The sequence below is a fragment of the Lepisma saccharinum genome, chromosome 21 (genome assembly GCF_977018435.1).
Source record: "Lepisma saccharinum chromosome 21, izLepSacc3.1, whole genome shotgun sequence".
Lineage (NCBI taxonomy): Eukaryota > Metazoa > Arthropoda > Insecta > Zygentoma > Lepismatidae > Lepisma > Lepisma saccharinum.
In genome coordinates this window covers 3,982,428-3,996,963 of record NC_139249.1, presented here as the reverse complement: position 1 = coordinate 3,996,963, position 14,536 = coordinate 3,982,428, and the positions used below count along the sequence as shown (strand labels likewise).

The 14,536-nt window shown below is 41.0% G+C and overlaps 1 protein-coding gene across 1 annotated transcript in view; it reads right to left on the bottom strand.

The window, feature by feature from the left end:
- Ir93a (Ionotropic receptor 93a) overlaps window positions 1-14,536 on the bottom strand; it is a 139,132-nt gene extending 124,596 nt beyond the window's left edge. Inside the window, exons 1-3 of the mRNA XM_083143297.1 lie at window positions 14,454-14,536; window positions 12,039-12,155; window positions 9,242-9,394 (exon numbers count right to left, since the gene is read on the bottom strand). Coding sequence (XP_082999423.1) covers window positions 9,242-9,394; window positions 12,039-12,123 — 238 coding nt within the window. The 5' untranslated portion in view covers window positions 12,124-12,155; window positions 14,454-14,536. The remainder of the gene's footprint in view (window positions 1-9,241; window positions 9,395-12,038; window positions 12,156-14,453) is intronic.

Sequence of the window (14,536 nt, the reverse complement as noted above, 5' to 3'; positions counted from 1 at the left end):
GCAGTCACTTTTCTACGGGGAAATTATACCCCCTCCTAATATAAGCAGGATTTTAACGGGCAGTCACTTTTCTACGGGGAAATTATACCCCCTCCTAATATAAGCAGGATTTAAAGGGACAGTCACTTTTCTACGGGAAATTATACCCCCTCCTAATATAAGCAGGAATAAAGGGGGCAGTCACTTTTCTACGGGGAATTTGTACCCCCTCCTAATATAAGCAGGATATAAGGGGGCAGTCACTTTTCTACCGGAAAATTGTACCCCCTTCTAATATTAGCAGGATTTATTAGGGCAGTCACTTTTCTACGGGGAAATTATACCCCCACCTAATGTAAGCAGGATTTAAGGGGGCAGTCACCTTTCTACGGGGAAATTATACCCCCTCCTAATATAAGCAGGATTTTAACGGGCAGTCACTTTTCTACGGGGAAATTATACCCCCTCCTAATATAAGCAGGATTTAAGGGGCAGTCACTTTTCTACGGGGAATTTGTACCCCCTCCTAATATAAGCTGGATATAAGGGGGCAGTCACTTTTCTACGGGGAAATTGTACCCCCTTCTAATATTAGCAGGATTTAATAGGGCAGTCACTTTTCTACGGGGAAATTGTACCCCCTTCTCATATTAGCAGGATTTAATAGGACAGTCACTTTACTACGGGGAAATTATATCCCCTCCTAATATAAGCAGGATTTAAAGGGGCAGTCACTTTTCTACGGGGAAATTATACCCCCTCCTAATATAAGCAGGAATAAAGGGGGCAGTCACTTTTCTACGGGGAATTTGTACCCCCTCCTAATATAAGCAGGATATAAGGGGGCAGTCACTTTTCTACGGGTAAATTGTACCCCCTTCTAATATTAGCAGGATTTAATAGGGCAGTCACTTTTCTACGGGGAAATTATACCCCCACCTAATGTAAGCAGGATTTAAGGGGGCAGTCACTTTTCTACGGGGAAATTATACCCCCTCCTAATATAAGCAGGATTTTAACGGGCAGTCACTTTTCTACGGGGAAATTATACCCCCTCCTAATATAAGCAGGATTTAAGGGGGCAGTCACTTTTCTACGGGGAATTTGTACCCCCTCCTAATATAAGCTGGATATAAGGGGGCAGTCACTTTTCTACGAAGAAATTGTACCCCCTTCTAATATTAGCAGGATTTAATAGGGCAGTCACTTTTCTACGGGGAAATTATACCCCCTCCTAATATAAGCAGGATTTTAACGGGCAGTCACTTTTCTACGGGGAAATTATACCCCCTCCTAATATAAGCAGGATTTAAGGGGGCAGTCACTTTTCTACGGGGAATTTGTACCCCCTCCTAATATGAGCTGGATATAAGGGGGCACTCACTTTTCTACGGGGAAATTGTACCCCCTTCTCATATTAGCAGGATTTAATAGGGCAGTCACTTTTCTACGGGGAAATTATACCCCCTCCTAATGTAAGCAGGATTTAATAGGGCAGTCACTTTTCTACGGGGAAATTATACCCCCTCCTAATATAAGCAGGATTTTAACGGACAGTCACTTTTCTACGGGGAAATTATACCCCCTCCTAATATAAGCAGGATTTAAGGGGGCAGTCACTTTTCTACGGGGAATTTGTACCCCCTCCTAATATAAGCTGGATATAAGGGGGCAGTCACTTTTCTACGGGGAAATTGTACCCCCTTCTAATATTAGCAGGATTTAATAGGGCAGTCACTTTTCTACGGGGAAATTATACCCCCTCCTAATATAAGCAGGATTTTAACGGGCAGTCACTTTTCTACGGGGAAATTATACCACCTCCTAATATAAGCAGGATATAAGGGGGCAGTCACTTTTCTACGGGGAAATTGTACCCCCTTCTCATATTAGTAGGATTTAATAGGGCAGTCACTTTTCTACGGGGAAATTATACCCCCTCCTAATGTAAGCAGGATTTAATAGGGCAGTCACTTTTCTACGGGGAAATTATACCCCCTCCTAATATAAGCAGGATTTAAGGGGGCACTCACTTTTCTACGGGGAATTTGTACCCCCTCCTAATATGAGCTGGATATAAGGGGGCACTCACTTTTCTACGGGGAAATTGTACCCCCTTCTCATATTAGCAGGATTTAATAGGGCAGTCACTTTTCTACGGGGAAATTATACCCCCTCCTAATGTAAGCAGGATTTAATAGGGCAGTCACTTTTCTACGGGGAAATTATACCCCCTCCTAATATAAGCAGGATTTTAACGGACAGTCACTTTTCTACGGGGAAATTATACCCCCTCCTAATATAAGCAGGATTTAAGGGGGCAGTCACTTTTCTACGGGGAATTTGTACCCCCTCCTAATATAAGCTGGATATAAGGGGGCAGTCACTTTTCTACGGGGAAATTGTACCCCCTTCTAATATTAGCAGGATTTAATAGGGCAGTCACTTTTCTACGGGGAAATTATACCCCCTCCTAATATAAGCAGGATTTTAACGGGCAGTCACTTTTCTACGGGGAAATTATACCACCTCCTAATATAAGCAGGATATAAGGGGGCAGTCACTTTTCTACGGGGAAATTGTACCCCCTTCTCATATTAGTAGGATTTAATAGGGCAGTCACTTTTCTACGGGGAAATTATACCCCCTCCTAATATAAGCAGGATTTAAAGGGGCAGTCACTTTTCTACGGGAAATTATACCCCCTCCTAATATAAGCAGGAATAAAGGGGGCAGTCACTTTTCTACGGGGAATTTGTACCCCCTCCTAATATAAGCAGGATATAAGGGGGCAGTCACTTTTCTACCGGAAAATTGTACCCCCTTCTAATATTAGCAGGATTTATTAGGGCAGTCACTTTTCTACGGGGAAATTATACCCCCACCTAATGTAAGCAGGATTTAAGGGGGCAGTCACCTTTCTACGGGGAAATTATACCCCCTCCTAATATAAGCAGGATTTTAACGGGCAGTCACTTTTCTACGGGGAAATTATACCCCCTCCTAATATAAGCAGGATTTAAGGGGGCAGTCACTTTTCTACGGGGAATTTGTACCCCCTCTTAATATAAGCAGGATTTTAACGGGCAGTCACTTTTCTACGGGGAAATTATACCACCTCCTAATATAAGCAGGATATAAGGGGGCAGTCACTTTTCTACGGGGAAATTGTACCCCCTTCTCATATTAGTAGGATTTAATAGGGCAGTCACTTTTCTACGGGGAAATTATACCCCCTCCTAATGTAAGCAGGATTTAATAGGGCAGTCACTTTTCTACGGGGAAATTATACCCCCTCCTAATATAAGCAGGATTTAAGGGGGCACTCACTTTTCTACGGGGAAATTATACCCCCTCCTAATATAAGCAGGAATAAAGGGGGCAGTCACTTTTCTACGGGGAATTTGTACCCCCTCTTAATATAAGCAGGATTTTAACGGGCAGTCACTTTTCTACGGGGAAATTATACCACCTCCTAATATAAGCAGGATATAAGGGGGCAGTCACTTTTCTACGGGGAAATTGTACCCCCTTCTCATATTAGTAGGATTTAATAGGGCAGTCACTTTTCTACGGGGAAATTATACCCCCTCCTAATGTAAGCAGGATTTAATAGGGCAGTCACTTTTCTACGGGGAAATTATACCCCCTCCTAATATAAGCAGGATTTAAGGGGGCACTCACTTTTCTACGGGGAAATTATACCCCCTCCTAATATAAGCAGGATTTAAGGGGGCAGTCACGTTTCTACGGGGAATTTGTACCCCCTCTTAATATAAGCAGGATTTTAACGGGCAGTCACTTTTCTACGGGAAATTATACCACCTCCTAATATAAGCAGGATATAAGGGGGCAGTCACTTTTCTACGGGGAAATTGTACCCCCTTCTCATATTAGTAGGACTTAATAGGGCAGTCACTTTTCTACGGGGAAATTATACCCCCTCCTAATATAAGCAGGATTTAAAGGGGCAGTCACTTTTCTACGGGAAATTATACCCCCTTCTAATATAAGCAGGAATAAAGGGGGCAGTCACTTTTCTACGGGGAATTTGTACCCCCTCCTAATATAAGCAGGATATAAGGGGGCAGTCACTTTTCTACCGGAAAATTGTACCCCCTTCTAATATTAGCAGGATTTATTAGGGCAGTCACTTTTCTACGGGGAAATTATACCCCCACCTAATGTAAGCAGGATTTAAGGGGGCAGTCACCTTTCTACGGGGAAATTATACCCCCTCCTAATATAAGCAGGATTTTAACGGGCAGTCACTTTTCTACGGGGAAATTATACCCCCTCCTAATATAAGCAGGATTTAAGGGGGCAGTCACTTTTCTACGGGGAATTTGTACCCCCTCTTAATATAAGCTGGATATAAGGGGGCAGTCACTTTTCTAGGGGGAAATTGTACCCCCTTCTAATATTAGCAGGATTTAATAGGGCAGTCACTTTTCTACGGGGAAATTATACCCCCTCCTAATATAAGCAGGATTTTAACGGGCAGTCACTTTTCTACGGGGAAATTATATCCCCTCCTAATATAAGCAGGATTTAAGGGGGCAGTCACTTTTCTACGGGGAATTTGTACCCCCTCCTAATATAAGCTGGATATAAGGGGGCAGTCACTTTTCTACGGGGAAATTGTACCCCCTTCTCATATTAGTAGGATTTAATAGGGCAGTCACTTTTCTACGGGGAAATTATACCCCCTCCTAATATAAGCAGGATTTAAAGGGGCAGTCACTTTTCTACGGGAAATTATACCCCCTCCTAATATAAGCAGGAATAAAGGGGGCAGTCACTTTTCTACGGGGAATTTGTACCCCCTCCTAATATAAGCAGGATATAAGGGGGCAGTCACTTTTCTACCGGAAAATTGTACCCCCTTCTAATATTAGCAGGATTTATTAGGGCAGTCACTTTTCTACGGGGAAATTATACCCCCACCTAATGTAAGCAGGATTTAAGGGGGCAGTCACCTTTCTACGGGGAAATTATACCCCCTCCTAATATAAGCAGGATTTTAACGGGCAGTCACTTTTCTACGGGGAAATTATACCCCCTCCTAATATAAGCAGGATTTAAGGGGGCAGTCACTTTTCTACGGGGAATTTGTACCCCCTCTTAATATAAGCAGGATTTTAACGGGCAGTCACTTTTCTACGGGGAAATTATACCACCTCCTAATATAAGCAGGATATAAGGGGGCAGTCACTTTTCTACGGGGAAATTGTACCCCCTTCTCATATTAGTAGGATTTAATAGGGCAGTCACTTTTCTACGGGGAAATTATACCCCCTCCTAATGTAAGCAGGATTTAATAGGGCAGTCACTTTTCTACGGGGAAATTATACCCCCTCCTAATATAAGCAGGATTTAAGGGGGCACTCACTTTTCTACGGGGAATTTGTACCCCCTCCTAATATGAGCTGGATATAAGGGGGCACTCACTTTTCTACGGGGAAATTGTACCCCCTTCTCATATGAGCAGGATTTAATAGGGCAGTCACTTTTCTACGGGGAAATTATACCCCCTCCTAATGTAAGCAGGATTTAATAGGGCAGTCACTTTTCTACGGGGAAATTATACCCCCTCCTAATATAAGCAGGATTTTAACGGACAGTCACTTTTCTACGGGGAAATTATACCCCCTCCTAATATAAGCAGGATTTAAGGGGGCAGTCACTTTTCTACGGGGAATTTGTACCCCCTCCTAATATAAGCTGGATATAAGGGGGCAGTCACTTTTCTACGGGGAAATTGTACCCCCTTCTAATATTAGCAGGATTTAATAGGGCAGTCACTTTTCTACGGGGAAATTATACCCCCTCCTAATATAAGCAGGATTTTAACGGGCAGTCACTTTTCTACGGGGAAATTATACCACCTCCTAATATAAGCAGGATATAAGGGGGCAGTCACTTTTCTACGGGGAAATTGTACCCCCTTCTCATATTAGTAGGATTTAATAGGGCAGTCACTTTTCTACGGGGAAATTATACCCCCTCCTAATATAAGCAGGATTTAAAGGGGCAGTCACTTTTCTACGGGAAATTATACCCCCTCCTAATATAAGCAGGAATAAAGGGGGCAGTCACTTTTCTACGGGGAATTTGTACCCCCTCCTAATATAAGCAGGATATAAGGGGGCAGTCACTTTTCTACCGGAAAATTGTACCCCCTTCTAATATTAGCAGGATTTATTAGGGCAGTCACTTTTCTACGGGGAAATTATACCCCCACCTAATGTAAGCAGGATTTAAGGGGGCAGTCACCTTTCTACGGGGAAATTATACCCCCTCCTAATATAAGCAGGATTTTAACGGGCAGTCACTTTTCTACGGGGAAATTATACCCCCTCCTAATATAAGCAGGATTTAAGGGGGCAGTCACTTTTCTACGGGGAATTTGTACCCCCTCTTAATATAAGCTGGATATAAGGGGGCAGTCACTTTTCTACGGGGAAATTGTACCCCCTTCTAATATTAGCAGGATTTAATAGGGCAGTCACTTTTCTACGGGGAAATTATACCCCCTCCTAATATAAGCAGGATTTTAACGGGCAGTCACTTTTCTACGGGGAAATTATATCCCCTCCTAATATAAGCAGGATTTAAGGGGGCAGTCACTTTTCTACGGGGAATTTGTACCCCCTCCTAATATAAGCTGGATATAAGGGGGCACTCACTTTTCTACGGGGAAATTGTACCCCCCTTCTCATATTAGCAGGATTTAATAGGGCAGTCACTTTTCTACGGGGAAATTATACCCCCTCCTAATGTAAGCAGGATTTAATAGGGCAGTCACTTTTCTACGGGGAAATTATACCCCCTCCTAATATAAGCAGGAATAAATAGGGCAGTCACTTTTCTACGGAGAAATTATACCCCCTCCTAATATAAGCAGGATTTAAGGGGGCAGTCACTTTTCTACGGGGAATTTGTACCCCCTCCTAATATAAGCTGGATATAAGGGGGAAGTCACTTTTCTACGGGGAAATTGTACCCCCTTCTAATATTAGCAGGATTTAATAGGGCAGTCACTTTTCTACGGGGAAATTATACCCCCTCCTAATATAAGCAGGATTTTAACGGGCAGTCACTTTTCTACGGAGAAATTTTACCCCCTCCTAATATAAGCAGGATTTAAGGGGGCAGTCACTTTTCTACGGGGAAATTGTACCCCCTCCTAATATAAGCAGGATTTAATTGGGCAGTCACTTTTCTACGGGGAATTTGTACCCCCTCTTTTAAGTGGGAATTGACAGGCAGTCATTTTTCTACGGGGATATTTTACCCCCTGCTTAATTGACGGGAACTGAAAAGGGCAGTCATTTTTCTGTGTAGAAAATTGACTGTACAGTCATTTTTCTACGGAGTCCAAATTCCCTGTCACGAAAACGGGGAATTTGGACTTCGTAGAAAATTGACTGTACAGTCACTTTTCTACGGAGTCCAAATTCCCCGTTACACCGGCCTGGGCATGCATGTTTTTGAGTGTCCATTCATCATATCATCACTCATCCCCATCTTCGCAAATTAGCCAAAAGTGGCACAAGGAGAGAAGTAAAATAAAGCAAATCAATCAAATGTTCCAATATAAACTTTGTAGCCTACAAATGTCTCCTCGCAACAAAAATGAACAAAATAGGAAACCAGTAGCATATCGGCCGCCCCCGCAACCCCCGCAATGCGGGGGGCCCCGAGGTGTAAAGGCCCCGGAATGTTTTCTCTGCGCTCCTGAAATTTTATATAATTTCAGAAATTCAACACATACTGTCGGTTATTTTTTTAAAGTACGAAATAGACAAATTGTAGATCAACAATGACAAAATTTGAACTCGAAATTCACTGAGGTGAGCACTAAATAGAAACGCCCGATCGGTGAACTTAGAATACGTTATCAACAGAGTTACTGTAATTTATGAATCAGTGGACACCACAAATAACTTCACGACTGTTTTATTTATTTATTTTCATGTGGAAGGTGGTAAAGTGGGTTCCCAGTAACATATCTTAAGACAATCTCTGCGATAATAAGCATGGGCGTACTGCCTCAATCAAAGGGGCCCTGGCAACTTAACCTGTGGGCCCTCAGAAATGCCGTATTAATCTACTTGCTCGCAGATCACCTAAAATAGGAAGAAATCCCTAATCTCAGACCTATATAGATATACCGTTAATCGGGATCTTTTAGAGCATAAATTGTCTGCAGTTATGAATCCAATAGGAAGATTCAGTTGCTCGGACAGTCTATTTTTTATTACCGCACAAACAAGAAAACTTGGTAAATCATGAACTTTTACCACTAATAAAGGGTGATTTTTTAAGAGTGATAGAACTTTCGATAGGGATAGCTGTCATTTGTTTTGTTTTGATGACATGTTGTTTTGTCATTTCATATCAGTGAGCATTGGCAAATGATCATGGAAAGACTGACGCCGCAACAACGTTTACAAATTGTGGAAATATATTTCCAAAATCAATGTTCTGTTCGCCAAACGTATAGAGCACTTCGGAAATATCGGTGCTGTCAGTGAATTGGCCTCACAAGATCATGGGACCTAACGCCACTGGATTATTTTCTTGGGGATATGTAAAGTATCTGGTTTATGCTGATAAACCAGCAACAATTGACGCTTTTGAAGGCAACATAACTTGTGTTATTAACGACATACGTCCTCAATTACTTGAAAAAGTGGTTCAAAATTGGACTGATCGAATCCGGTTCATCACAGCTAGTCGTGGTGGACATATGCCGGAAATTATTTTCAAAAAGTAAATGTCAGAAAGTTATCTTTCAAATCAAAACACAATTGGCTTCAAACTTAATTTTTTATGTGCTTTATTTCAATTCAAAGTTCTATCACTCTAAAAAAAACACCCTATATTAGATTTATGTGTGGTATTTAAAATGTAACTTCCCACCATATATTTTCAATGCCGGCCCAAGTCTTTTCATATTCAAATAAGAACTGAGACAAATTTCCCCACATAGTCCACACCTGTTAAGTGTTACAGATAATTTTCGATTTTTTGCTATAGTGTGACAAGGTACTTCAATTTTCTTTTAATTGTTTAACACTTCAAAAGGGGGTAGCTAACTGTTGTACGTCCTTTACCCTCTGACGTCATCGATGATATATATACGTTGTAGTATTTTCGATATTTTATTTACTAAGGAGCCCCCAATATTTTAGTTGCAGGGGGGGCCAGGGCACTGCGCTTCGCCACTGAAGGAAACTATCTTAAATCAGCTAACCTGGATTGTAGTTCACGTTGGGACGAGTGTAGAACTCCACAGATAAGCCAGTGTGATGGAGATACTTTTGGGATGCTTTCGCTATCTGTTCTCGAACTGTCTCTATCATGTTTTTGCTAAAACTGGCTGTAAACTCGCTCTCCACAACCACAGCTGCAAAGAAGAAAAAGAATTGCTTTAGTCTGCAACCTGAAATAATGTAATGTACGGCCATACATTGCATCCCAAGACGTAAACATATCTCTACCATGAACATGGCAGAACAGCCTCAGGCTGAACCTCGCCCACGGAAATAAACACTTCTAATTTCAATTTGAATTACTGGTAATGCAGTACGTTCTGGTGAAAAGGCTTATGAACTGCCGATCACTTGTGAATATGGATGGTACAGAGGCGAGACAGAATTTTAAAAATCCGGAACTGCGAGGAAACTATATCCTAAGACATAGTGCATTACGGTATATTTCCAATGCTATTTGTGTTGCCTTTAATCTTCTTTATTCTTGTAACTAAAAACTCTGCACACTCCTCTCACTAATTCTTGACAATTCTCCATATTTATACTACCGAACATACTAAAGTACCCGATACTTCCCAGGAAATCCCTCCCTCCTTCTTTCCTTCCTAATGTCCCGGGTAACCAACCGTCGTATTGATGTTCACCCCAGCCCGACCAACTCTTGCTGGTCTCCCGTAAGTCTCCTTGCATCAAGCACCACTCAATTTTTCATATTCCTTCTTCATTCCTAGTATTAATCTCAAAGCCAATAATAATATCTCACTATCTAAAACATTACAAACTCTAACTTAGACTCTGCTTAACATTCAGAGAATCGTGTTAATGACTACCCCTCATCTCTTTCATAAACACTAATGAGCACTACACACAATATTACCTATCCTAACAAAACATTTCCCAACCAATTACACACTTATGTAATTTCTTATCTGTATTCATAAATATTATTAATGTTAACCTGTTAACCACTAACGCACATTTACTATTATTATTAACCTTTATTTTAATCTCACTTATCTCCTCGTAGAATGCTGTAAAACCAACTTTGTTCAGGAAAACTGAACAAATTTGGTTCATCACACTGTGGCATTCATGCCAATGTCACAGTGAATTATTGTAAAAAAAATAATAAAATAAAGGATGAATCAAAGAAAAGCGGGAGCATACGTAAAAGAAATTCGCGGAACTGACGTCCTGGGTTAATTTTCAGGTAGAGTAAGATTAATTCCATAACATCCCTGGCTGTTGTGCAGTTGGAACTTGGAAGCGAGTCATAACTCCCAACGCCTCCAATCAACAAGCGAGCTGCTGACGTCATCCTAATCCAGCGCCTATCACCAACGCTCTTCCTGACGTTCTGCACTGTTGGTAGGCTCGCTAACTATGATTTCGCAGTTAGCTGGAGATGTTACGGAAATAATCCGACTTTACCAGGGCATACCTCAGAAAGTATGCGGGTGGAGGAGGGCATATTTTAGTTCCCCCCCCCCCTTTCCTGTTGCCTATCTGTAAGGATGTCGGTGTTCTTTACTCTCTGAGGAAAAAAATTCGCAGACTGCAGACAGAAAAAACTTGTAAGGGTTCTGTTGCATCAAGGGCGCTCAATCCTCAGTCAAACTTGTCACTAATTCACGAGGTGCAAGTCGATTGAGGATTGCTTCAAGGATACGAAATTGGAACATGGGAAGAGAGTTTGACCTGGATTCTCTTCAAGGACAACAGGGGAGGATATCTATTGGCGGGACACGCAAGGGTGACGTCAGAGCTTTTCATTTGAAAATGAAATCTGAATTAGCTTCTATGTGAAATTTCATGGAATTGTATTCGTTTCCGAATTGCAATTATTTTTTATGTAGTGGTATTTTACAATTCTTCCGGTTTACTTAGATGATGTTAGAATTTCCATGTTCGAATTTTAACACATGAAGAGGAAAGGATATATATATATATACACAGGGTGATCAAAAGTCTGGCACCATATGATTGATTGAATTAAAAATTTTGGGTGTATCGGCACATTAGAGCATTTTGCACCCTTCAATGTGTGCGGGGAACACCTTATCTTAAACACTTACCTCAAAATTAAAAAATGAGATGTAAGAAGCCCCTCGAGAAAGGTTAAAAATGCAGGTTGTAAATGAACCTGCATAAAACAAACACAACACGTTAGAAAAGGTAAGGATGGTTTGAAACTACCTCAAAAACAGCGGAAAAGACCTGCTCTTCTCAAAAGGTATGTACAAAAACTGTCTAAATCAAAGCATATAATGTCCAGATAGCGTCCCACTTGATGTCCAGAACATATCCAAAATTGATCCGGAAACGTCCATAACATATCCATTTCTGCACATTCCCTGGATATCACGTATGCGGACAAATGGATATCCAGGGGACATCCAATGGATATATATTGGATATCCAGAACTTCCAACTGAATATCCAATGGATGTCTTTTGGACATTTGTGTGCTGTATGGGCGGTAAGGGCCTTAATGAAAATGGAAATGCCTTGTCCTTAAAGGGACATTAACGTTAATCAAGAATAGATAATTAAAAGCAAAGTCAAAAACAACTACTGTCACAGCGATAATTTTACAAGTAACGATAGTTGTAGGAGCTGCGATGGTTTAGTCGGTAGGGTATCTAACTGTCGGGTTCGATACCCGGTGGAGGCACATAGTAGTTCGGATCCCACTTTAAACTGTATTTCCAGTCCCGATTATCCTTACTGTGCATAAAGTGGACTTAAATCACCAAATCAATCAATCAATCAACTTACCTAGAGTGACGTTAATAAACACTTGCGAAGGATCTGGCTCCACTGGAACGATCACAAGACTAACACACAGAAGTATAGGCAGCATTCCTCGTTCAAGATCAGCATCTATCACAATTCCTAAGAATGAAACGGAAACAATGTTTATTTAATGAGGGCCATGCTTGTCTTCGTGTGTTATTTTTTTTCCCAAACAAGTGGTATGCATCGTGTGTGTGTGTTTTTATATCAAGGTCGCCCGTATTTCTCAAGGGGTTAGCAGTGTTTAAAGTGGGGTTAAGTTGGGGTGATGCTTTCCCCCAGTTAATAGAATTCACATAAAGCATTCACAGCACTAGGATAATTTCCATAGGCTGTCTTTCACGGCACCCCTCGTCAATTTGAAAATTTGAATTAAATGAAGTGTTTCTAGATATCTTAGGAGAGTGGGTAAGTGCGACCTTGGTATATTATATGCCCACACACTTTGGAATTATTGTTTTAGGTCCACTTTATGCACAGAAAGACTAATCGGAACTGAATCTGCAGTTTAAAGTGGGATCCGATAACGATGAGTGATGATAGGATGAAATTGATGAAGGGACACTCATAAAGAACACCCAAGCCGAGGCCGGGATTGGAACCCGGGACCTCTAGCGCCACTCTGCCACGGAAATCAGCTCAATTTTTGTTTCCCCTCACCCCTATATTTCTTTCTTACTCTGCCTTTTCTTCCTCTCTTCAGCTTTATTTTATCTTCCACAACACACTTTTTTCTCCTTCTTTCTTTGTTTTTCATTTTCTATTTCGTCTCCTTGTCTCTCTCTCATTCCTTCTCTCCTTCATACAGTGTTAAATCCAGCCACTTTCCTCCGAGGGGGACATCAAACTTCACAGGGAGGAATGTCATAGGCAGGGAACGAATTTATATGTAAATACATATTTACGTATGAAGCTGAAATCAGTTATATTTTGTATTAACTTTGGGCATCATGGCATGTAGGCTCGAAAAGTTCATTTTCCATATTTTCACATATATTAGGTTTTGGCTCATATTTTACATATTTTAGTCATTTTTACCTATTATTTATTTCCATATTTCAGAACATTTCTCAGCATACATATTTGAGCAATAACTACATGTTCCTGTGTGACTGAAAGAGTTGGATGAATTTCTTGCGAGTAACTGACAACTTTGAAACACTCTCCCATTACTTCTTGTAATATTGGACGCAATTTTAGCCAATATAAATCCAACTTAAAAGACAACAGAAGGAAATTCACGTTCGAACACTTACAATATTCTTTTTTATTCATTTTTGGAAACAGAAAAAGAAAACACATTTTGTGTTGTGTTACAATTAATGTCAATGTAAGCGTACTTCATTTTACGTAACTCGTGTAATGTCTTATATTATTAAAAAAGTAAATCTTTACAATTTTAAGTCCATATTTAACTCCATATTTTGGTGAAAATAACTAAATATGTTTTTACATATTTGGCACTTTTTACTAGCTACATATAAATCCGTTTCCTGGTCATAGGCATCAAATTATAAGGCCTATGAAGCAATGCTAATAGTTCTAAATTGCCCTTGCTTCTGATATGAATTAAATTAAATTAAGTTTAATTAACTATAATTTTAAGAATGAGAGTGTGAGAATCTATAAAATATTATATAATAACCTGCAGCGCTACAGCCCGTGAGGGCCTTGGCTTACCTACCGACTGCTGGTCTCCCTCCAACACTGTTCCTCCGTCACCTGTTGTAGCGTGGAGATCTTAGACCAGTATTGGGGTGACGGGTGGTCAGCCCGTCGAACCCCCAGCCGTTGTAGGTCTTCTCGACCGGGTTACGCTCACTCACTCGGAGCTCCCCAATTTCCTCACGATGGTGGGTTGCCACCGGCCCTATACGTAGGCCGAATAAATTCCGACCAGAGCCGGATTCGAACCTACGCCGTCCCGCAGCGAACGATCTCAAGACGAGTGAACGCCTTAACCCGCTCGGCTACGGATGAGGACTATAAAATATTATAGCATGCAATAATTTACATTTAGAAAAAACTAACTAAGGCGTCTAGGCTTTCTACAGCACACCTGTGAATAACATCAATGAAACTTTCTGGGTCCCTCACCCCATTCAGTTGACACCTTACACAAGCTTGAAGCGTATCCTGATCCATCCTATTCTTAACTTAGCAGTTATTCAAAACGAGCGATAATTTAAAGTCGTTCATTATTTTGACTTTTAAAGAGGACTGAATCAGTGCTTATTATCACGGGAAAAAAACAAACGAAAAAGTACGTTCTACATTAAATTCCAAATGCTCGGTCAGCTTACTGAATTTTTGAGGGTGACTTTTTAATTTCCGGGGTGAATTTCGTCCCGGGCCACCCACTGCATTCATACACAACACCTAAAAGCAAAAACTTACGAATAAGATATCCGCTTGTACTATCCGTGCACTGAAGGCAACAATAAACATCTTATCTGGCTAGCAACCAACCCTCTTATTCC